Source organism: Taurulus bubalis (genome assembly GCF_910589615.1).
Source record: "Taurulus bubalis genome assembly, chromosome: 3".
Classification (NCBI taxonomy): domain Eukaryota; kingdom Metazoa; phylum Chordata; class Actinopteri; order Perciformes; family Cottidae; genus Taurulus; species Taurulus bubalis.
Genome location: NC_136591.1, coordinates 320,600 through 345,000, shown reverse-complemented (window position 1 = coordinate 345,000; position 24,401 = coordinate 320,600). Strand labels below are relative to the sequence as shown.

The window sequence follows — 24,401 nt, the reverse complement described above, 5'->3', positions numbered from 1 at the left end:
TCTCTGTATCCAGCAGATGAATAATAGATTGCATCCAGGAAGTACAAGCTGGCCAGCGACCCATCGAGGAGAGAGTCCCACCACATCCTCTCTCTCTTTCTCTCTTTCTCTGCCTCTCTCTTTCTGAGGCGGGTTGGTTTCCTGTCTCTCAGTCCGCTCTGCCTCTCCTGGTGTTCATCCCTCCCTCCCTCTCTCCATCCCTCCCTCTCTCCTCTTCCTTTGTTTCCATCACTTCTAACGTGCCGGGAGGCGAGCCGGCACACAGACGGACCGCGTCAGGCATTTCCACGTCATCTTTAAAAGCCGGCTCTTAGGGCGTCGCGGATAAGAGGAGGAGGATAAGAGACACTGAAGAACAGAAGCAGCTCAACATTTGTTCTCGTCTTCCTCCTGGAACTGAAGTCCACTGAAGCCCGATGCCATGGTTCTGTATGTGAGCCCCCAGGACCGTGACGGGTCTGGCAGCAGGGTGGCGCTGAGGCCCGGCACCGGGTCCGACGGGGCCCGCGGACTGTGGCGCTACGTCTGCTGCCAGAGGCCCAACCTGACTGCATGTAGGTACAGGTGTGTGTGTGTGTGTGTGTGTGGATACTCACTTGGGAATATTTAGCATCAAAAGGACTCATACTACGTGCTGCAACACTAAAAGGTTCTAGGATCTCGTTGACCCAGAGTCCGTCTGGGGTCATGAACTACTGTAAGCTATTGTGTCGAGTTGTGAGGTCCCTCTGGTGAACGGGTACTCGGTGTGTATGTCTAGGGCTTTTATTGTGAAAGGTAAGAACTGACGGAGTAGGTCTGATCTGTGCTGCCTTTGGTCAAGGGTGAAAGGAGTGATAAAGTTCTCCTACGTTCTGACTGCTTGGCCTCCAGTTGCATTGTGTTTGGTCATGTTCGTCCGCTACGACGTGATTGACCGAAGCCTTTCAAAATAATTGCGGCGAAGCTTTTTTCCGCCGCGCAATATCCACGTTCTGTTTGAAAGTACCTCTCGCGAAAACAAACGTTTGCAAAAAGATATTTATGTGTATTGCAATTGCATGAAAAAATCAATACAGATCTACGCCCCTGGTGTGTGAAGGCCTTCAGTCCCGTTAGCTGTGATCAGCCTGTGATGGGAGACCCATAGAGGTCTGAAGACCAGCTGATGTAGTGAAGCTGTGGACGCCTAAGTGCTGCTGGCTCGGGTCACTGAATCCATTCTCACCTTTTACGACCCTCTGCTTTCATGAGATGACCGAGGCCTCCTGAGAGTTGGCCGGTCCAGCCGCTGTTACTGGCTTTAACATTTAGAAACACGAGATGCCACGAAATGACGTTAGCTGGGTAGTAATAAGACGTGAGATTTAAAAAGCTGGTTCTGATAAGACGTCTCCAACCCGCCCGTGTTGGCTGCTGCCTGCGTTCTGTCGTCTGCTTTCAGCTCTATGAGAGCAGACAGTAACACAATTACACCCACAGGCAGGAAGACATGGACCGCCGTCATCTAATACGGTTTCACTGGAGCCCGTACGCCAAGGAAAGCCATCAAGACGGTAATGAGAGGATCTGGATAAAGGCTGAGAGCAGGAAGCAGACGCTGAACACCATTCTCTCTCTCCGTTACGTTTCACGCCATCCAGACCCAACAATGCTCTCCGGCTGAGGATTCGCTCACGGGCTTTGGGTTTGGCGTCTTGGATTTGTCTGACTTGATAGTTTCCGGTGAAAGTTATCGCGCCCGTAACGGGATCCCGCCAAAGGCCGCCTGTGGTTGACCGGGTCCTTTGACGGGTTAGAGAGGCGCTGAGATCGTTCTTGAGATTACGATACGGAGTCGACGTATAACGGATAACGGTTCCTTATGATACGAATGCCGGCAGCACGGGCGTCTACTCTGCTTGGTTCGGTGGCGGTTTGGGTTGAAAGAACCACGGAAATGGCGTCAGTGGCAAATACTTGTACGTCGACTTCTGGTCTCACACGGGACACTAACAGTGGTCTCCTGGGTGAAAGTCTAATGTTTCTAGAGCCTCCCATCCAACGCAGACTTTGTGGCCCTTTACACAACGTCCCCTGACGTACGATGACGACCTTCCATGCAAACTGTTAGCTGTAGCTGATAGCTACGTGTTTTTTATTCACTCACAAACTTATTTACTCTTTTCAGAAACTTAGAAATAGTGCAGAGTGTTTTAAATATCAGGCGTTTTCAAAAAGCACATCATGATAATTAAGTTAGCCCATTTTAAGTATATGCCTTAAAACGACCGTGTCTTTGTAGTATCGGCACACGTACCTGGTCCAGTGGGACATGTGGTATTGCAGCTGTAGAAACAGTTTGTATTCAAGCAAGAAGAGATGACGGTGCCATGGCGTCCACTGGACATCCGTCGTTCACGTATATGAATTTACGCCTGAAGAAAATAACCGTTAAGTGGTGTTTGTGAGTTCCCAAAACAGCAGGATACTGGGGCGAAGACTTTTGTTATTCGTCCGTGAAAAGGTTATCTTGTGTTTGACGGGATATGTTCACACTTGTCACACGCTGTCAGACTCGTCAGACAGGATTTTCAGAGCCGACGCTACTGGTTTCCAGTAACCCTCGTCGTGATTAGCCCAGACCTTTGCATATCCGTGCTGCCGTTGGTTTGGTGATTTATAAAATGCTGCATCGGGCCTCTGCTCCTGTTGGATCTTTGTGCAACGTCCTGGTCTTAATGTAAAAAAAACAACAACAGACAACGGTTAGAGTTGTTTTGACTCGGACGTGACCTTCGCTGCTTTCTCCTCTCGCAGAAGAGTAGATAATGAAGGGCCAATGGTGCTGTCAAGAGTCTAGTGTTCAGTGTTTAGTGTTTAGTGTTTAGTGGGGTCAGTGCTTGTGAGTGTGTTGGTGTTCGGATTTTGCTCATTTTATCTCCTTCTGTCTGTTCAGACGGACAACACTTGGCTAAATACTAAGTGTGTGTGTGTGGTGTGTGTGTGTGTGTGTGTGTGTGTGTGTGTGTGTGTGTGTGTGTGTGTGTGTGTGTGTGTGTGTCTGTGATGTTCAGTAAGAACCAGGATGCGATCGGGAGGTCGGCGTTGTGCTTCCTGGTTGCCAATCCCGAATGATGCTTCATTATGAACAACAAATCCGTTTACGTCAGCAGGAGGAGTAACGTTAGCTAACGTTAGCCGTTAGCTTAATAACAGCAGTAGACAGCAGACAGTAGACCAGGGCTCTCAAGTTTTTAAGACAGGTAAGAGTGACCCCACCCCCCGGCAGCGCCTCCGCCCATGCCGTATGCCCACAGACCAGAATATTATTATTAGCTTTATTTTCATTGGTTGCTGGATTACATTTCACCCAGATACAACAGATACGTTTTTCTGATTGGCTATTCGTGTAGCCCATTTCTTTTTTTTGATTGGCTGATGAGTGGCACCTCGCAGCAAGAACTCCAGGGGATTCGGGGAGACGTGCTTGATTCCTCCATGGTGAGGGCAGCGCGACCAGGTCATGTTTGCGCGCTGCGGCACATTAAATAGCCTAGAGTTTTTTTTCAGCGTGAGAAATACGATGTGTGGCGGGAGGGCGTGACTTAAGACCGAAATGCGTGACAGTCACGCTCAATGCGTGACACATGAGAGCCCTGCAGTAGACAGCAGACAGCAGACAGCAGACATTAGACATTAGACATTAGACAGTAGACAGTAGACATTAGACAGTAGACAGCAGACAGTAGACAGCAGACAGCAGACAGCAGACAGTAGACAGTAGACATTAGACAGTAGACATTAGACAGTAGACAGCAGACAGTAGACAGCAGACATTAGACATTAGACATTAGACAGTAGACAGCAGACATTAGACATTAGACAGTAGACAGCAGACATTAGACATTAGACAGTAGACAGCAGACAGCAGACATTAGACATTAGACAGTAGACAGCAGACAGTAGACAGCAGACATTAGACAATAGACATTAGACAGTAGACAGCAGACATTAGACATTAGACAGTAGACAGCAGACATTAGACATTAGACATTAGACAGTAGACAGCAGACATTAGACATTAGACAGTAGACAGCAGACATTAGACATTAGACAGTAGACAGCAGACAGTAGACAGCAGACATTAGACATTAGACATTAGACAGTAGACAGCAGACATTAGACAGCAGACATTAGACATTAGACAGTAGACAGCAGACATTAGACATTAGACAGTAGACAGTAGACAGCAGACAGTAGACAGCAGACATTAGACATTAGACAGTAGACAGTAGACAGCAGACAGCAGACAGCAGACAGCAGACATTAGACAGCAGACAGCAGACATTAGACATTAGACATTAGACATTAGACAGCAGACAGCAGACATTAGACATTAGACATTAGACATTAGACAGCAGACATTAGACAGTAGACAGCAGACATTAGACATTAGACAGTAGACAGCAGACATTAGACATTAGACAGTAGACAGCAGACAGCAGACAGCAGACATTAGACATTAGACATTAGACAGTAGACAGCAGACAGCAGACATTAGACAGTAGACAGCAGACAGCAGACATTAGACATTAGACAGCAGACATTAGACAGCAGACATTAGACATTAGACAGCAGACATTAGACAGTAGACAGCAGACAGCAGACAGCAGACATTAGACAGTAGACAGCAGACATTAGACAGTAGACAGTAGACAGCAGACATTAGACATTAGACATTAGACAGTAGACAGTAGACAGCAGACATTAGACATTAGACAGTAGACAGCAGACATTAGACATTAGACAGTAGACAGCAGACAGTAGACAGCAGACATTAGACATTAGACAGCAGACAGTAGACATTAGACATTAGACATTAGACAGCAGACAGTAGACATTAGACAGTAGACAGTAGACATTAGACATTAGACAGCAGACATTAGACATTAGACAGCAGACATTAGACAGTAGACAGCAGACAGCAGACATTAGACAGTAGACAGCAGACAGTAGACATTAGACAGTAGACAGTAGACAGCAGACATTAGACATTAGACAGTAGACAGCAGACATTAGACATTAGACAGCAGACATTAGACAGTAGACAGTAGACAGCAGACATTAGACATTAGACAGTAGACAGCAGACAGCAGACAGCAGACATTAGACATTAGACATTAGACATTAGACAGCAGACATTAGACAGTAGACAGCAGACATTAGACATTAGACAGCAGACAGTAGACAGTAGACATTAGACATTAGACATTAGACAGCAGACAGTAGACATTAGACAGTAGACAGTAGACATTAGACATTAGACAGCAGACATTAGACATTAGACAGCAGACATTAGACAGTAGACAGCAGACAGCAGACATTAGACAGTAGACAGCAGACAGTAGACATTAGACAGTAGACAGTAGACAGCAGACATTAGACATTAGACAGTAGACAGCAGACATTAGACATTAGACAGTAGACAGCAGACATTAGACATTAGACAGCAGACAGCAGACATTAGACATTAGACATTAGACAGCAGACATTAGACAGTAGACAGCAGACAGCAGACATTAGACAGTAGACAGTAGACAGCAGACATTAGACATTAGACAGCAGACAGCAGACAGTAGACAGTAGACATTAGACAGCAGACAGCAGACATTAGACAGTAGACAGCAGACATTAGACATTAGACATTAGACATTAGACAGTAGACAGCAGACATTAGACAGTAGACAGTAGACAGCAGACATTAGACATTAGACATTAGACAGCAGACAGTAGACAGCAGACAGCAGACAGCAGACAGTAGACAGTAGACATTAGACATTAGACAGTAGACAGTAGACAGCAGACATTAGACATTAGACATTAGACAGCAGACAGCAGACATTAGACAGCAGACAGCAGACATTAGACAGCAGACATTAGACATTAGACAGCAGACAGCAGACATTAGACATTAGACATTAGACAGCAGACATTAGACATTAGACAGCAGACAGCAGACAGCAGACATTAGACAGCAGACATTAGACATTAGACAGCAGACAGCAGACATTAGACATTAGACATTAGACAGCAGACATTAGACATTAGACAGCAGACAGCAGACAGCAGACATTAGACAGCAGACATTAGACATTAGACAGCAGACATTAGACAGTAGACAGCAGACAGCAGACATTAGACAGCAGACATTAGACATTAGACATTAGACAGTAGACAGCAGACATTAGACAGTAGACAGCAGACAGCAGACAGCAGACATTAGACAGCAGACATTAGACATTAGACATTAGACAGTAGACAGCAGACATTAGACAGTAGACAGCAGACAGCAGACATTAGACATTAGACAGTAGACAGTAGACAGCAGACATTAGACATTAGACAGCAGACATTAGACATTAGACAGCAGACATTAGACAGCAGACATTAGACATTAGACATTAGACAGCAGACAGCAGACAGCAGACATTAGACATTAGACAGCAGACAGCAGACATTAGACAGCAGACATTAGACAGTAGACAGCAGACATTAGACAGCAGACATTAGACATTAGACAGCAGACAGCAGACAGCAGACATTAGACAGCAGACATTAGACAGTAGACAGCAGACATTAGACAGCAGACATTAGACATTAGACAGCAGACAGCAGACAGCAGACATTAGACAGCAGACATTAGACATTAGACAGCAGACAGCAGACATTAGACATTAGACAGTAGACAGCAGACATTAGACATTAGACATTAGACAGCAGACATTAGACATTAGACAGTAGACAGCAGACATTAGACAGCAGACAGCAGACATTAGACATTAGACAGTAGACAGCAGACAGCAGACAGCAGACATTAGACAGCAGACATTAGACAGCAGACATTAGACATTAGACATTAGACAGCAGACATTAGACATTAGACAGCAGACATTAGACAGCAGACATTAGACATTAGACATTAGACAGCAGACATTAGACATTAGACAGCAGACATTAGACAGCAGACATTTGACATTAGACAGCAGACATTAGACATTAGACATTAGACAGCAGACAGCAGACAGTAGACATTAGACATTAGACAGCAGACAGCAGACATTAGACAGCAGACAGCAGACAGTAGACAGCAGACAGCAGACATTAGACAGTAGACAGTAGACAGCAGACAGTAGACAGCAGACATTAGACATTAGACAGTAGACAGTAGACAGCAGACAGCAGACAGCAGACAGCAGACATTAGACAGCAGACATTAGACAGCAGACAGCAGACATTAGACATTAGACAGCAGACATTAGACAGCAGACAGCAGACATTAGACATTAGACAGCAGACATTAGACATTAGACATTAGACAGCAGACATTAGACATTAGACAGCAGACATTAGACAGCAGACATTAGACATTAGACATTAGACAGCAGACATTAGACATTAGACAGCAGACATTAGACATTAGACATTAGACAGCAGACAGCAGACATTAGACATTAGACAGCAGACATTAGACAGCAGACATTAGACATTAGACATTAGACAGCAGACAGCAGACAGTAGACAGTAGACATTAGACATTAGACAGCAGACATTAGACATTAGACAGCAGACAGCAGACATTAGACAGCAGACAGCAGACAGCAGACATTAGACAGCAGACATTAGACATTAGACAGTAGACATTAGACAGCAGACAGCAGACATTAGACAGCAGACAGTAGACAGTAGACAGTAGACATTAGACAGCAGACAGCAGACATTAGACATTAGACAGCAGACATTAGACAGCAGACATTAGACAGCAGACATTAGACAGCAGACATTAGACAGCAGACATTAGACATTAGACAGCAGACATTAGACAGCAGACATTAGACAGCAGACATTAGACAGCAGACATTAGACAGCAGACATTAGACATTAGACAGCAGACATTAGACATTAGACAGCAGACATTAGACAGCAGACATTAGACATTAGACAGCAGACATTAGACAGCAGACAGCAGACATTAGACATTAGACAGCAGACATTAGACATTAGACAGCAGACATTAGACATTAGACAGCAGACATTAGACATTAGACAGCAGACATTAGACATTAGACAGCAGACATTAGACATTAGACAGCAGACATTAGACAGCAGACAGCAGACAGCAGACAGCAGACATTAGACATTAGACAGCAGACAGCAGACAGCAGACATTAGACATTAGACAGCAGACATTAGACATTAGACAGCAGACAGCAGACATTAGACATTAGACAGCAGACATTAGACAGCAGACATTAGACAGCAGACAGCAGACATTAGACATTAGACAGCAGACAGCAGACATTAGACATTAGACAGCAGACAGCAGACATTAGACATTAGACAGCAGACAGCAGACAGCAGACAGCAGACATTAGACAGCAGACAGCAGACATTAGACATTAGACAGCAGACATTAGACATTAGACAGCAGACAGCAGACATTAGACAGCAGACATTAGACAGCAGACAGCAGACATTAGACATTAGACATTAGACATTAGACAGCAGACATTAGACAGCAGACATTAGACAGCAGACATTAGACAGCAGACATTAGACATTAGACAGCAGACATTAGACATTAGACAGCAGACATTAGACAGCAGACATTAGACAGCAGACATTAGACATTAGACATTAGACATTAGACAGCAGACAGCAGACATTAGACAGCAGACATTAGACATTAGACAGCAGACAGCAGACATTAGACATTAGACAGCAGACATTAGACATTAGACAGCAGACAGCAGACATTAGACATTAGACAGCAGACAGCAGACATTAGACATTAGACAGCAGACAGCAGACAGCAGACAGCAGACATTAGACAGCAGACAGCAGACAGCAGACATGAGGCATGAGGAGCCCTAGACCTGTACCACCCACAAATCAGAGTTTGTTCACGTACCTTTTTACTTTGCTCAGTATTTTAAACACACTTCTTCTTTTAAAGATGTGACGTGAACCTCCAAGAAAACCTGACATGGGTACAACGTAGCCACGTAGAGAGCAGCCAGTATCCTCGCTGGAAAGATTAGTACATTTATTAAATTATCAAAGTAGTCGCTGATGAATTTTCTGTGGATCGACTAATCTTTTCAGCACTATAAAACACATATGTGTACACATATACATGTTCATGTACATATATACACATGTATGTATACATATATATATATAAATACATTGACTGCATATGAATGCATCAATAATCTGGCAATCTGAAATAGAGGTAGACACATGTCATTCAGAATCCATTATCTGCGCTCACAAGGCTGATTATTGATTCAATATAATATTATCTGAACCATTTGCTCAAACTGTGACTATATCCTGGAAAAATATGTCTCACCTTAGATGTTTTCAGAAACATATTTTGAGTTCAGTTCTGCTCGGGTTTGGCCCGACTGAATATCATGAGAGTATCGTGATAAAATGAGCTTTAAAGTCATTATTACAATGTTTAAAATGTGTTACGGTTATTGTTATGAAGCCGTGTGGAGGAGCAGTGCTTCTCACCGTTTTTATGAGCAGAATGATAACACTATGGTGATTTTATTCTCAGTGTGTTTGACAGATCTTTGTTTATTGAGGAGTTTGTGTTTGTGCCTTCAGGCCCAACGTTGCCCAGACCGGACCTCCAGGTTCAGAACGGGCCCACAACAGAGGAGCTGCAGAGAAGGTGAGGGGACACACACACACACACACACACACACACACACACACACACACACACACACACACACACACACACACACACACACACACACACACACACACACACACACTCACACACACACACACACACACACACACACACACACACACACACACACTTGTATTCACCCACACCCACAGTTGTTTTTCTTCCCCATACAAGGCCTCCCTCTCCCTCAGGTAATAATGAGGTGCTGGAACAGCTAGAAAACACACACACACACACACACACACACACACACACACACACACACACACACACACACAGAGCTGTATTAATGGAGGGTCACGTGACCCCCCCAGAGACTACAGGTCTAACTTGAGGGTCACCAGACGATGACACAGCTGCTGCTCACATTGTTCCGTCCTGAATGGCAACAGGACAACGTAACATCGCCGAGAACGTCAAGAACGTCAAGAACGTCAAGAACGTCCTTGTCCTCCGTTCACAAACTAATAAAAGACGGCTGCAGGCTGCAGGATAATCACATCCAGCAGTCCACCAAACACCTACTCAACATTGCTGGACTGAAGGCAGCGCTTCACACTTAAGGCCCCACTGATTGTCTCTGGGACCAACTTCCAAAAATAAATGAGGGGGAAAAACAAACAACTAAGGTGAAGATTAGCAGAAACAATGAGCTGTTGTCAATACGTCTAAACGCAGAGCGCATGGTTCTGTTCATCGTGGAGCTCTGGGTGAACTCCTACTTTCAGTCTACCCACCATTTCTGGTTCAACAGCGGCAGTGATGTCAGTTCACTTCAGGAATGAGCTGAAGGACACAGTGAACAGGGAGAAAGTCACCTGACCATGTGTACTGCTTTAAGACAACTTAAAACTGGTTTCAGAGTTAAATACTGGTTTAAAACTGCTTAACTCTCTGGAGTCTGGGGTCATTTTCTTGATTTTACATAATTTCTTAAATTCACCTTTTTAAAGGCACTTGCATATGATAGATACTCATGTGTGTTACATCTAACATTGCAGAACAATCTCAGCTCTCTATATAATGAGGCACCATTGTCCCAAGGCACAAGTGTAAAGTGATAATATGGCCCTACAGCGGAAAAATTGACACTTGATTTTTGAAATTCTTCATATCTCATTACTTTAACTTTACTCAGGTGGTTGAACTGTTTAGGTGATGGGAATTGGTTTACCAAAGGTCTTAGGTTCACAAAAGCAGTGAAATATATGAATAAAATGGTAGACACATGTAGATAAATGTCTAAAACCAAATGTATAATTATATGGTGGGGATGATGAGCTGTGGCTGGCGTTGAGGCCTGCTAGGTGATGTGTTGGAAGGCAGACGGACTGGAGGCTGCATGTTGTCCTCTGGACCCTCGCAGCTGTGAATCCTCTCTGTAAAATACATTAATACAAGTCAGTATGAGTTCACTGAAAGAAAGTAATGATTACACACCGACACGTAACGGAGATTGCAGCTTTAACACATGAAGCATAGACTTCTATACAACCAGAGGAGTCGCCCCCTGGTGGTCAGGAGAGAGAATGCAGCGTTAACACATGAAGCATAGACTTCTATACAACCAGAGGAGTCGCCCCCTGGTGGTCAGGAGAGATAATGCAGCTTTAACACATGAGGCATAGACTTCTATACAACCAGAATCCACAGCAGGTCTGCTCCGGGTTCCTCGTGCTGGAACACTGTACCTAAAACATTGCAGAGAGAATACAAAGCTGGGGAAAGGACCTCAGACGTTCTTCAAGTCATTCCTTCATCCGCTCACTCAACACGTCGGCTAATGTTTGGGCTTGGTCTTTCTTCATTAATGCTTCTCATCGGGGTGTGTGACCCATGAGGCCATGAGGACACCGCAGAAGAGAGAGAACCGGAGGTGTGGACTCTGCGTTCCTCTGCGCCTCATTAACTATGAGCTGACCTCATTCCACAGCGTGGCCTCCAGGAAACACCAGCATCATCCGGCTGTGGAGAAGGATTTGAAGGGAAAATACCACCACGTTGTTCTCTCCCTCCCTTCTCCTCTAACCTGTCTTCATACCCCTCTTCATCCAGACAGAAGGCGGAGGAAGAAGGGGATGGGAGTGCGAAGCTTCGGACGATGGTCGACGGAGATATTGCCGCATGTTCAGAGCGCAGGTCGTCAGGGAGGAGGTGAAACACACCGCTACCCTCGGATTAGAAAAGATAGAAGAGCTGGAAATAATAGGCTGCGATATTAATAGCTGCGTGGCGTGTGGGAGCGAGTGTTGGGAGAGACAGCAGGGAGAGAGAGAGGGAGAGAGAGAGAGAGAGAGAGATCTGTGTTAGCTGTTAGCACGTAGCTGCTGGTATTTAGCACTCGGAAGATGAAAACACCAGCAGCTGCTTGCACATTGTCACAAGCGCGGGCTGACATCTGACATCCGCATGTTGCCAGTCACACACACACACACACACACACACACACACACACACACACACACACACACACACACACACACACAGAAACATCTATAAAAACCAATATTTTAGCTTAGCCATCATAATGAGGTTGGGGTCTTATGTTAGCGGGACACAATGTGACACATGGAGTGTGTGTGTGTGTGTGTGTGTGTGTGTGTGTGTGTGTGTGTGTTGCACACTTGGACCGGCTCCTCACTGTGAGTAGGTCCATATGGTCCATCTGGGCTCCCGTCCATTCACACACCGCTTCCTGGTTCTGCGAGCCAATCAGGCGAGCTGCTGAGTCCAGCTGGCCGACAGCTTTCACAGACTTCAGATTTAGCTCCGTTGTCAAAGTGGCAAAACCCAAACGTGACAATTCATCAACTAACATGAATATCAGCTGACAGCGGGAGGCTGAAATAAACATCCTGGGAAGCTGTGACTTCTGTTCCGTAGGCTTTTAGTTTCTGGTCATCGTTCCATTCACACGAGGCCAATGGCCTGAAGTACCTGACCTCACCAAACATACGTGTGACTCAAAACACATGCATGACCATGACTCAAAATACATGCATGACTCAAAACACATGCATGACCATGACTCAAAACACATGCATGACCATGACTCAAAACACATGCATGACTCAAAACACATGCATGACCATGACTCAAAACACATGCATGACTCAAAACACATGCATGACTCAAAACACATGCATGACCATGACTCAAAATACATGCATGACTCAAAACACATGCATGACTCAAAACACATGCATGACCATAAGAATGAATCTGCTATGAAGCGGTTCTGGGTTGACGGAGGTTGACTCCACGCTGTGACCGTAACACAGACACCTGTCCAACCAGACTCTCACATACACACACACACACACACACACACACACACACACACACACACACGTTTGTGTTGCAAACCGTCCTCACTACAGTCTCACTTTCTATGTTCCCTTTTTTAATTTAGGTTTAGTTCACTTTACAAGCGCCATTAATCAATCCATGTTTATTCCAGCACCCTTTGCAATCTGCCCTATATATATATATATATATATATATATATATATATATATATATATATATATATATATATATATATATAAATAATGTTGTGTTTTGGTTAATTGTGACTGTTAGGTCAAACGGTTAGTTGGATCAATGTCTCTGTTCCTTGTATTGTTTAATGTTGGGACTAATGGATGGACAGGAATGAAAGATGCAAACCTTTGATCTCTTGGCCTTTGACTGTCAGGTTGTCTGCATCCTGTCTGTGCAGCTCTTTGCTTCCTGTTTCCTGCTCTTCCTTTTCACAAGAGGCCAACATGGCCCTGAATCCTCTCCGACTCTTCAACTCAGTCGTTGTAAGTCGATGCAGAGAGGAAGGAGGAATATTTGTGCACGTTCGTCTATGTGCGCGCTCGGGATTCAGGCTGCCGCCCACGCTCCCTTAGCAACGGTTTCCCTGGCAACTCTTGTCAGGAGGCGAGTGAGGCGCCAGGGAAACCGGGCAGGAGGCTTTTCACAGCTTTGAGTCCTGTAACGCTTCCCTGCAAGGAGGGGAGAGAAACCCGCTTCAGGTTCTCCATCAGAGGCAGGATATATGCAGTTCATGTGGGAGTCGTTCAGGTCCCAGGAAGTGACACAACACAGGAGACAATGCAGGTCGCCCCGCTTCATGTTAGCAGGATTAGTTATCTTTCAAAGAACATAAAGAGATAATCTCACTTTTAGAAATGTGGGTGCTGACTAGAACCAATATAACCATGTTTGACAGTTCTACCTCAAAACCCCTTATGAGAGGTTCTACAGATAACACTGATATTGTTTAATGGTTCCACAATCAGATCTGTTTCACTTCATAAGGATGCTAACAAGAATCCGTTCAGGGGCCTCTACCGAGAACCTTTTTGTATTTCAAGGGTGTCACGACCTGGTTCTAATGGAACCAGAACCATGGAAGAAGAGAGGGAGACAACACCAAGTCTATTGGTCTAGTTTATTGTTAAATAAGGTGGGTGGCAATAACTTTCATCTAGAACCTACCCAGGGGTTTGGATCAATAACTTATTCATAGTCCAAGAGTTTCATCTAGAACCTACCCAGAGGGTTCTACCGAGAACCCTACAATATCCCAAGTTGTTTATCTAGAACACACCCAGGGTTTCTCAGTAGGTTCCTAAAGGCACGGGGACGATGGGATCTCAACCATCACAGTTCACAGTGTTTTGGGGTGTGTGAAGCGTTTAACACCCAAGCTTTCAACAATCCTGGAATAACTATTTATTCCAAAAAGTTTTTGGGGGATGAAAAGGGTTCTTAATGGAACCCTAGCGTGCTTTCACCCCTACCCCGTTTGGTTTGGGTAAAACTGACTGCACTGTTCCCTGTTAGTCCGAGCTGTTTCATGAACACTGGTTCCTTTTCACTGGCTCTTTTGACTTTATATGGCGTTCTCCCTCTCTGAATCCCAGCGCCTTGACCCTGGTGTTGTTTGCTTTTTTATAACGGTATTGCCATTCCACAAACTAGTAACAAAGTATAATTGTATTATTTTTAAGAACATGAACCGTGTACTTCTTTTCAGCCATGATTATTTTATGTTGCCAACATAGACCAAAAAACTCCCATTGAGATGCAAGTTCTTCTGCTATATTAACAGCTACCTTTTGTTCCAGATAGGTATGTTAGTATTTTGAATTTGAAAGACGATTTGCGTCAGAAATTCAGCCCTCTTGTGCTTGACGTGTTGTTTTTCTTGCTGGATGAATCTGGACTTTCTGAGTCTTGATCAGAGCGATCTTTTTCCCAAAAGTCTGTTTACACTCTGACATACTGTCGCAGGAATTCACAGATGGATCTACCAAACATATCTGCTGTAAAACAACAAGAACAAAACTTTAATCAGCTTGAATTCCACTCTATGGCTTCCCTCCAAGTTTTACACTTACACACACACACACACACACACCTCAAACCTCAAACACTTCTCACTAGACAGCTTATTTAAAGCGTGCGTTCGCACATTGTTTAGGAATGTCATGATCTCCTGCTTTGGGGAATGCCGTGTGCATGTGTGACGTCCATCAATTACACGGCGAGGTTTGTGCGTGTGCATGAGCTCAAGACAACTAATTCACAACTTTATTGTCCTTTCAACGCAAATTTGGCCAACAGTCAGGGGTTTGAAAAGCCCCCGAGCTAGAAGACATTCACCAACGCCAGCATGAGCATTTAACTACAACAAAGGAAAAGCAGTGCAACTAGACGTCAGCACAGCTGAGCTTTCCTCTCCACTCTAATTAGGACAGCAAGTACACCCTAAATGAGACAACGCACAAGACAAATTACACTGACAAGGTTGGTTTAGTTGTATTTGTTGGATCCTGCTCCTACAGCAGGAGTCCTTTTGGAAACAGCCTGTTACTTTTTACAGAATGTTACTTTGATGAAGTGAAAACACTGTTTAAGGGTTAAAGTTGTAAGACAAAAACATTGACAACTCCCAGAAAGTACGACGCCAAGGTAGCGACCTGTCAATCACGCCCTAAAGCATTCCCCTACTTTATGGTCCCTTTACTCTTAATGTAATAATATAAGTAAATCATCACCAGCCCCTGTGACCCTCTGTCCAAGTCCTATTTTGTGTGTTCTCCATCAACAGGACCCACAATGGTAAATCACATGTTATTTTGTGTGTTAAGGTAGAAATTCACGTGTGTTTATCACGCTACATACCTCTATTAGATTGAACAGTGTATTGTTTTATCACGCTTATCATTAATGAATAAAGTAGTCTATCAGGAGTATATTATACTCATTTCAGCCTCATGTCACATGACCTCCACCAATAACACAAAGGTCAACAATACAACCTTTACACTTTGATACAACCGTAACTTATAAAGTAAGCTAACGTTTAATAGCACTACTAAGCTTCTGAGTTTGCTCAAGTTAGCTAACATCAGCTAGCTATGCGTGTGTCGTCAGCAAGTTAACGGAAGCACAGCACAAAAAATAATAAATGTAATAATTTTAGTTAGCAGTAACTTTATTTTGCTAATGGCATCAAGATAACTAGCAAACGTTAGCAAACTCATGAAGCTAGTACTAGGTATTTTCTGCTTAACGTTTCCGTTTCTTGACTTTTATACAGTTGCAGTTGTATCAAAATATGAATGGCAGTCAGAATGCGTGAAGGCCGGCATGACGGTGACCAGCAGGTAGGAATGAAAGGACGGGACGGGCTGACTGCAGTCCTACGAGAGCCACAGAGGGAGGGTTTTAGATGCCTTGATGGCTGTCACGGTGGAGTGAGAATTTAAACCAAAATCTATCTATCTACCTACTCACCTAGCTACACATCCATCCATCCATCCATCTACCAACCTACTCACCTAGCTACACATCTATCAACCTATCTATCAATCTAATCTACCTACCTATTCACCATCCATCCATCTGCTATAGTTACTTGACTGCAACATGTAAACCACGTGGCATGTTGGTAAACTCCCGTTTCATCCACCAGACGCTGTGGCAGAATAATTCCTCTCACTGCTGAACAAATCCAACATGACTTTGGTCGACAAGCTGCACCAGCTACCGTCCTCTTTGCATAGAGAAGAACAGCATAGATAATAGGTGGAAGTCCCTGTGATCTGCCTAATTAGACCGCTGTCACAGCATGACATCACAAGCTGTATTTAATGATGAAGATGGATCCCACAGGGAACTCTTCTCTGTAAATCCTCAGAGACGTGACCCTGCCACGCTTCCATCGGCCCGTGAATCCAGCATGCGCCTGTTCTTTCTGTAATTACATCACACCGTGAGAACTGGGCCGCTGTGGAGGGAGCAGCATCCACGCTGCATCGGGGTCACGAGGATGCCACGGTGATGCTGAAGCTGCTTTGGCTGTCTCTCCATTCAAAAGAAAAAGATCTCTCTCTATGTCCGCTACGCCTGAATCTTTTTCACTAGAGAGCACCTCCTCCGGTGAAAAGGATTCAGGCGTAGCGGACGTGAAGAGAGATCTTTTTCTAAAGTCTTCACACCTTCACATCTCATTGGTCAGGAGAAACCACAGCCAAACCTCTGCGGGTTTGAGTAATTAGCTTTGATGCTACTAATATTCACTTTAATCAGCCACAGTGCAGCCAAACGCCGCATTAGCTAAATGCTGGTTAGACCCCGTCCCCTGGGAGAAGGGAGGGGCTGAGCATAACGGGACAAGCCTCGGCGCCAATGGATTTGGCGAGAGACTTTTGCTGACAAGTCTTTTTTCTGATTTCCTCCATACATCACCTCATTGTGTTCAGACATCCTGGAAGCAAACATTAGACATCTCTCACGTAACCATGGCGACTGAGGGGACCACCTCGGTACTATGGAGCCAGAAGATACCGTCAATGAAGGAACACTTGATATACAGTGCCCGTCATACGCCGTCAGAAGGAAGGTTACTTTCATCCCTACGGGACCACAGGACATGTTATATAAACCTTCAGTCTATCAGCCAGCAGAGGCACACCTTTACCTGCTGCAGCCAGTGGCATGGAGACACTTTGAGGACACATTGTCCTCGGTGTCATTTTATATATGTTTAAATTGGTGGGTTCATTTAACTCTAACTTTCCACAGCGTCCGTTGTATGCTGTTCATCCCAGAGGCAGGTCTTTGTTCTGGGTTCACACATGGACCCACCGGGACCCAGTTTGGCCATCCTTAACGTTTTTGGTGGGTATCTAAAGTGTTGAGGTTCGTCCCTCAGCTCTATCAATAAGCAACTAAATGATGTCCCACCCTGCCAGAGGAAACTCTCTCTCTCTCTCTCTCTCTCTCTCTCTCTCTCTCTCTCTCTCTCTCTCTCTCGCACCGGACTAATGCCAACTCTCGGCAATCTCAAAAACCACCATGCTCTCCAGGTCTTTTCTTCTTCCCGCGAGCGAAGCCACCTGCTTCCCTCGGCAGCCGAGATCCGTGGGGAGCACACACACACACACACACAGACACACACACACACACACACACACACACACACACACACACACACACACACACAGACACACACACACACACACACACACACACACACACACACACACACACACACACACACACGCACACACATACATACATATATGTGGCTTCCCAAAGCGTGGCGGATGCAGCGACGACACTGTGCCGCTTTAAACGTGCCTTGAGACGTGTGTCTGTGCCCGGTTTAGTACTGTGTGTGTGTGTGTGTGTGTGTGTGTGTGTGTGTGTGTGTGTGTGTCTCATCGGCGCAGACGGGAGGAGAGAGGGAGTGTTTACATTAAGCGTTTATGCTGATGATCGACTTTTAGCTGTGAGTCAGCTGTCAGCACAACAGAAAACCTGTGTGTGTGTGTGTGTGTGTGTGTGTGTGTGTGTGTGTGTGTGTGTGTGTGTGTGTGTGTACGTACTTTGGCATTTAGCTCAAGTTCCCATCATCGCTCACTCATTCACAGCCAATGCAATTCATTTAATATATTTGTATTTATTTATATTCCATATGTTTGTGTGTACATATATTCATATTTTGTACAGATGCTGTTTTTTGGTGTCTTATACTATATTCTGCTGTTTATTTCGAAATGAAAATTGTGTAGTTTGACACGGTGGAATCTACAGTTCTTTCATCAAAACTCAGGAATGCCTCTGTTACACTTTGTCATGCGCGCGCGCGCAAACACACACACACACACACACACACACACACACACACACACACACACACACACGCTCCTCCTCTTCCTAGTGCTGCCTTCTGCTGACCCCTAGTGGTCTAACCCGGGTCTGCAGCCACAGTGTGCATCAAAACAAAGCTCCCTGAACGCACCATACTTGGAGATTCTTAACATTCAAAACAAAGTGAAATAAAACACAAGTAGTGTAGTTAGTATTTCATGTTGTATATTCCTGCTCTGCAGCAAGGGGAGGCTTCACATGGCTGTGTGTTGTTCAACCTGCCCAAAATAGCTTGACCTTATGTAACAACAGTAATTGCCTGTGGGTCAAACACTAATTTGCTCCTTTTGACTCGCTCTGCTCGTCTTCACTAACATACTGTGTCCACATCGTCCCTCTTTCATCTTCACTGGGGCAACCCGGGACTTGGAGGCACGATTCAACAATAACACGGGAGACTCAGACAGCAGTACTTTAACAAAAGTGTCTTAATAAATAGGTTTGGGGTGGAGGGGCATGGGGTTAAACTCAACAAAAGATTCCTCCCGGTCGGGGTCTTTGGTCTTCGGCCTCACACGACGCTTCCTTTGCCCTGTGGGGGCAGATCAGAGGAGAGAGGAGAGTACAAGGGTTTAACTCGTGTCGGTTGCGGCTCCTCTCCAGCGCTTCAGGGGATCCTCCTGTCCAGTCTGTCTCTCTTCCCCCTGCTGCTTCCCAGCTCCCAGAATATATGCTCCCTCTAATTACCTGATGGGCTGCAGGTGTGTCCAATGCACCTGCACTGGGAAGTACATTCCCTCCATCACCTGCCCCGACCTGAGCTTGGGGATCTGCCCCCTGCGCTCTGTCTGCTCCTCCCCTGGAAGAAGACCAGTGATGCTGTAACATTTCACAAGAGATAATAGAAACTGAATGTGAATTTTGTATTAATGTTTCTTCTCCTGTTTGTGTTTCTTCTCCTCTCCCCTCCTGTTTCCTCTCCTGTCTCCTCTCATCTTATTTCATCTGCTGTTTCCTCTCCTCCCTGTTTCCTCTCCCCTCTGCTTCCTCTCCTCACCTGTTCCCTCTCCCTCTCCTCACCTGTTCCCTCTCCCTCTCCTCACCTGTTCCCTCTCCCTCTCCTCACCCAGGCAGCTCCAGGACCTGCAGAGGCAGAAGGAGCTGGAACGGGAGCATCAGGAGAATGAGCATCAGGCGAATGAGCGTCATGAGAGGGAGCGTCAGGAGAATGAGCGTCATGAGAAGGAGCGTCAGGAGAGGGAGCGTCAGGAGAATGAGCGTCAGGAGAGGGAGCATCAGGAGAATGAGCGTCAGGAGAGGGAGCGTGAGGAGAATGAGCGTCATGAGAGGGAGCGTCAGGAGAATGAGCGTCATGAAGAGATGGAGCGCCTGGAGAGGGAGCAGCAGGAGCAGCAGGAACATGAGCGCCTGGAGCAGCAGCAGCGCAGCGAGCGTGAGCTGATGGAGAGGGAGAGGAAGGAGAGGGAGAAGGAGGAGAGGGAGCAGGAGGAGAGGGAGAAGGAGGAGAGGGAGCAGAAGCAGCAGTGTGACAGAGAGCAGCAGGACTGGGAGAGAGGAAGACGCATCTCCAACGCCGGTGAGTTCCTGATCACACTCTGAGTTATCAAAGGCTTCTTCTGATTTATAGTATGTGATGTTAACATTGTCTTGCTACTGAACATTAGATCTGAACAGGTTGTGTGTGCGTTTGATGTGGGTCAGGGTTACTGTACACAGCACACGCTCTCCTACGCGTCAGGTATTACTGTGCATCAATCTCAGTATACACCTGAACCTGAGACGGACAGTTCAAATCCTCCATTGGACACGTTTTTTATCCAAAGACGCAGATCTTCCGCTACCCTTTGTGCATTGCATTGTGGGATAATAGTGTGCATCATCAACACACTGAAAATAATCACCACTCTGTGTGTATTTCATTGGGTCTGTGACCCTCAAAGCATGCTGGGATGTAGAGCGTGCTTCAGTGTTACTCACAGGCTAAAAATACACCATCAGGGAGAAGGCTGCTGAGACCCCCAGGGCTGTGTGTGTGTGTGTGTGTGTGTGTGTGTGTGTGTGTGTGTGTGTGTGTGTGTGTGTGTGTGACTAGGCATGCATCTGTCAGTGAAGATCAGAACCCCTCTGTGCGTAAGGGTGTGATCTCTGGACATGAAGAATACTTCCTTGTGGTAATGGTTCCACTCAGAACCCTCAAGAGGTTCTATCGAGAACACCTTCTAAGAACTCAACCAGGGTGGACAACCCTTTTCTCTTCCAAGGGTTCCTCTCTAACCTGAGACTCCCAGTTGTTGTGGGTGTGTGAGCTGGGAGGATGAGAATGGTTCTTATTGTAACCCTCAGTCATGCAGAGAACCCTTGATGAACCCTGGTTCTGAACCAAATGGTTTTGGTAGAACCTCAGCCAAACTAAAGGGTTCAAACTAACAGAGGCACTATCAACTGAAGTGAGCACAGCTTCATTCATCACCCAGGAGGTGGCTCATGAGAACCCGACCCTGGTGACCAACACCAGCCCCAGTAGTTGAACGTACGACACGACTCAGACCACTGAATCTCTCTCTTGTGGAGACCAGGACAGTCCATAGTGTAAAATGTAAACTAACCAATAGACTTCGCCAGTTGGTTACTTGGGTTAGGAGAGTTTTCTGAAATGTTACGTTTGAATAAGCAAAAGAGACATTATCTAATTAAATAAAAGACATGTTATGGAAAAAGACATGTTATGGAAGCAAAGTAGCCCAAAATCTCTGAAGTGACCAGTGCAATGAAGTCCTTTTTACGTTACACAAAATACCAGATTAGCACATCAGCCCCTTTAGAGTGTGGAAAGCAGAGCAAGATCCTCAGTGAAACTATAGCATGATGCTACTGCATGCTAACATGAGGAAGCTAAGCAGGTGTAACGCTCACCAGCGCCTCAGGCAGAGCTCAGGGTGGTAGCAGGCCAGCGTTTGTCATTACACTGAACGCTAAGAGCAGCCGAGGCTGATGGGAACTCATGAGTCTTTGGTCATGAACCAAAGTCCTGGACAAACACAAGGTTTGACCTTATGGTGGCGCCAGAGGACAAGCCAGGCCGGCTGTCTGGGTGTCTACTGAGATGGGATTGGATGAACGATGTTGGTTTATGAGTTTACAGAGACCAGGAACAGAGACACAAAGACACAACGCTACAAAGACACAACGCTACAGAAACACAAAGACACAGTGACACAAAGACACAACGCTACAGAGACACAACGACACAATGCTACAGAGACACAAAGACACAACGCTACAGAGACACAACGCTACAGAGACACAAAGCTACAGAGACACAAAGACACAACGCTACAGAGACACAAAGACACAACGCTACAGAGACACAACGCTACAGAGACACAAAGCTACAGAGACACAAAGACACAACGCTACAGAGACACAACGCTACAGAGACACAAAGCTACAGAGACACAAAGACACAACGCTACAGAGACACACAGACACAACGCTACAGAGACACACAGACACAACGCTACAGAGACACAAAGACACAATGCTACAGAGACACAAAGACACAATGCTACAGAGACACAAAGACACAACGCTACAGAGACACAAAGACACAACGCTACAGAGACACAACGCTACAGAGACACAGAGACACAAAGACACAACGCTACAGAGACACAAAGACACAACGCTACAGAGACACAAAGACACAACGCTACAGAGACACAAAGACACAACGCTACAGTGACACAAAGACACAACGTTACAGAGACACAAAGACACAACGCTACGGAGACACAACGACACAAAGCTACAGAGACACAAAGACACAACGCTACAGAGACACAAAGACACAACGCTACAGACACAACGCTACAGAGACACAAAGACACAACGCTACAGACACAACGACACAACGCTACAGAGACACAACGCTACGGAGACACAACGACACAAAGCTACAGAGACACAAAGACACAACGCTACAGAGACACAAAGACATAACGCTACAGAGACACAACGCTACAGAGACACAAAGACACAACGCTACAGAGACACACAGACACAACGCTACAGAGACACAAAGACACAATGCTACAAAGACACAACGCTACAGAGACACAAAGACACAACACTACAGAGACACAGCGCTACAGAGACACAGAGACACAAAGACACAACGCTACAGAGACACAGAGACACAAAGACACAACGCTACAGAGACACAAAGACACAACGCTACAGTGACACAAAGACACAACGCTACAGAGACACAAAGACACAACGCTACGGAGACACAACGACACAAAGCTACAGAGACACAAAGACACAACGCTACAGAGACACAAAGACACAACGCTACAGAGACACAAAGACACAACGCTACAGAGACACAACGACACAACGCTACAGAGACACAAAGACATAACGCTACAGAGACACAACGCTACAGAGACACAACGCTACAGAGACACAAAGACACAACGCTACAGAGACACAAAGACACAACGCTACAGAGACACAAAGACACAACGCTACAGAGACACAAAGACACAATGCTACAGAGACACAAAGACACAACGCTATAGAGACACAAAGACACAACGCTATAGAGACACAAAGACACAACGCTACGGAGACACAATGACACAAAGCTACAAAGACACAACGCTACAGAGACACAAAGACACAACGCTACGGAGACACAACGACACAACGCTACAGAGACACAACGCTACAGAGACACAAAGACACAACGCTACAGAGACACAACGCTACAGAGACACAACGACACAACGCTACAGAGACACAAAGACACAACGCTACAGAGACACAAAGACACAATGCTACAGAGACACAAAGACACAACGCTACAGAGACACAAAGACACAACGCTACAGAGACACCAAGACACAATGCTACAGAGACACAAAGACACAGACACAACGCTACAGAGACACAAAGACACAACGCTACAGAGACACAAAGACACAACGCTACAGAGACACAAAGACACAACGCTACAGAGACACAAAGGCACAACGCTACAGAGACACAGCGCTACAAAGACACAACGCTACAGAGACACAAAGACACAACGCTACAGAGACACAACGACACAACGCTACAGAGACACAAAGACACAACGCTACAGAGACACAAAGACACAACGCTACAGAGACACAAAGACACAACGCTACAGAGACACAAAGGCACAACGCTACAGAGACACAGCGCTACAGAGACACAAAGACACAACGCTACAGAGACACAAAGGCACAACGCTACAGAGACACAGCGCTACAGAGACACAAAGACACAACGCTACAGAGACACAAAGACACAACGCTACAGAGACACAACGACACAACGCTACAGAGACACCAAGACACAACGCTACAGAGACACAAAGACACAGACACAACGCTACAGAGACACAAAGACACAACGCTACAGAGACACAACGCTACAGAGACACAGAGACACAAAGACACAACGCTAC

At 45.6% G+C, this 24,401-nt stretch overlaps 1 protein-coding gene across 1 annotated transcript in view; it reads left to right on the top strand.

Annotated features, from left to right (window-relative positions):
• enah (ENAH actin regulator) overlaps positions 1–24,401 on the top strand; it is a gene marked incomplete at its 5' end in the record, with an annotated part of 77,736 nt that overhangs the window by 40,109 nt on the left and 13,226 nt on the right. Inside the window, 2 exon segments of the mRNA XM_079216129.1 lie at positions 9,637–9,703; positions 20,014–20,480. Coding sequence (XP_079072255.1) covers positions 9,637–9,703; positions 20,014–20,480 — 534 coding nt within the window.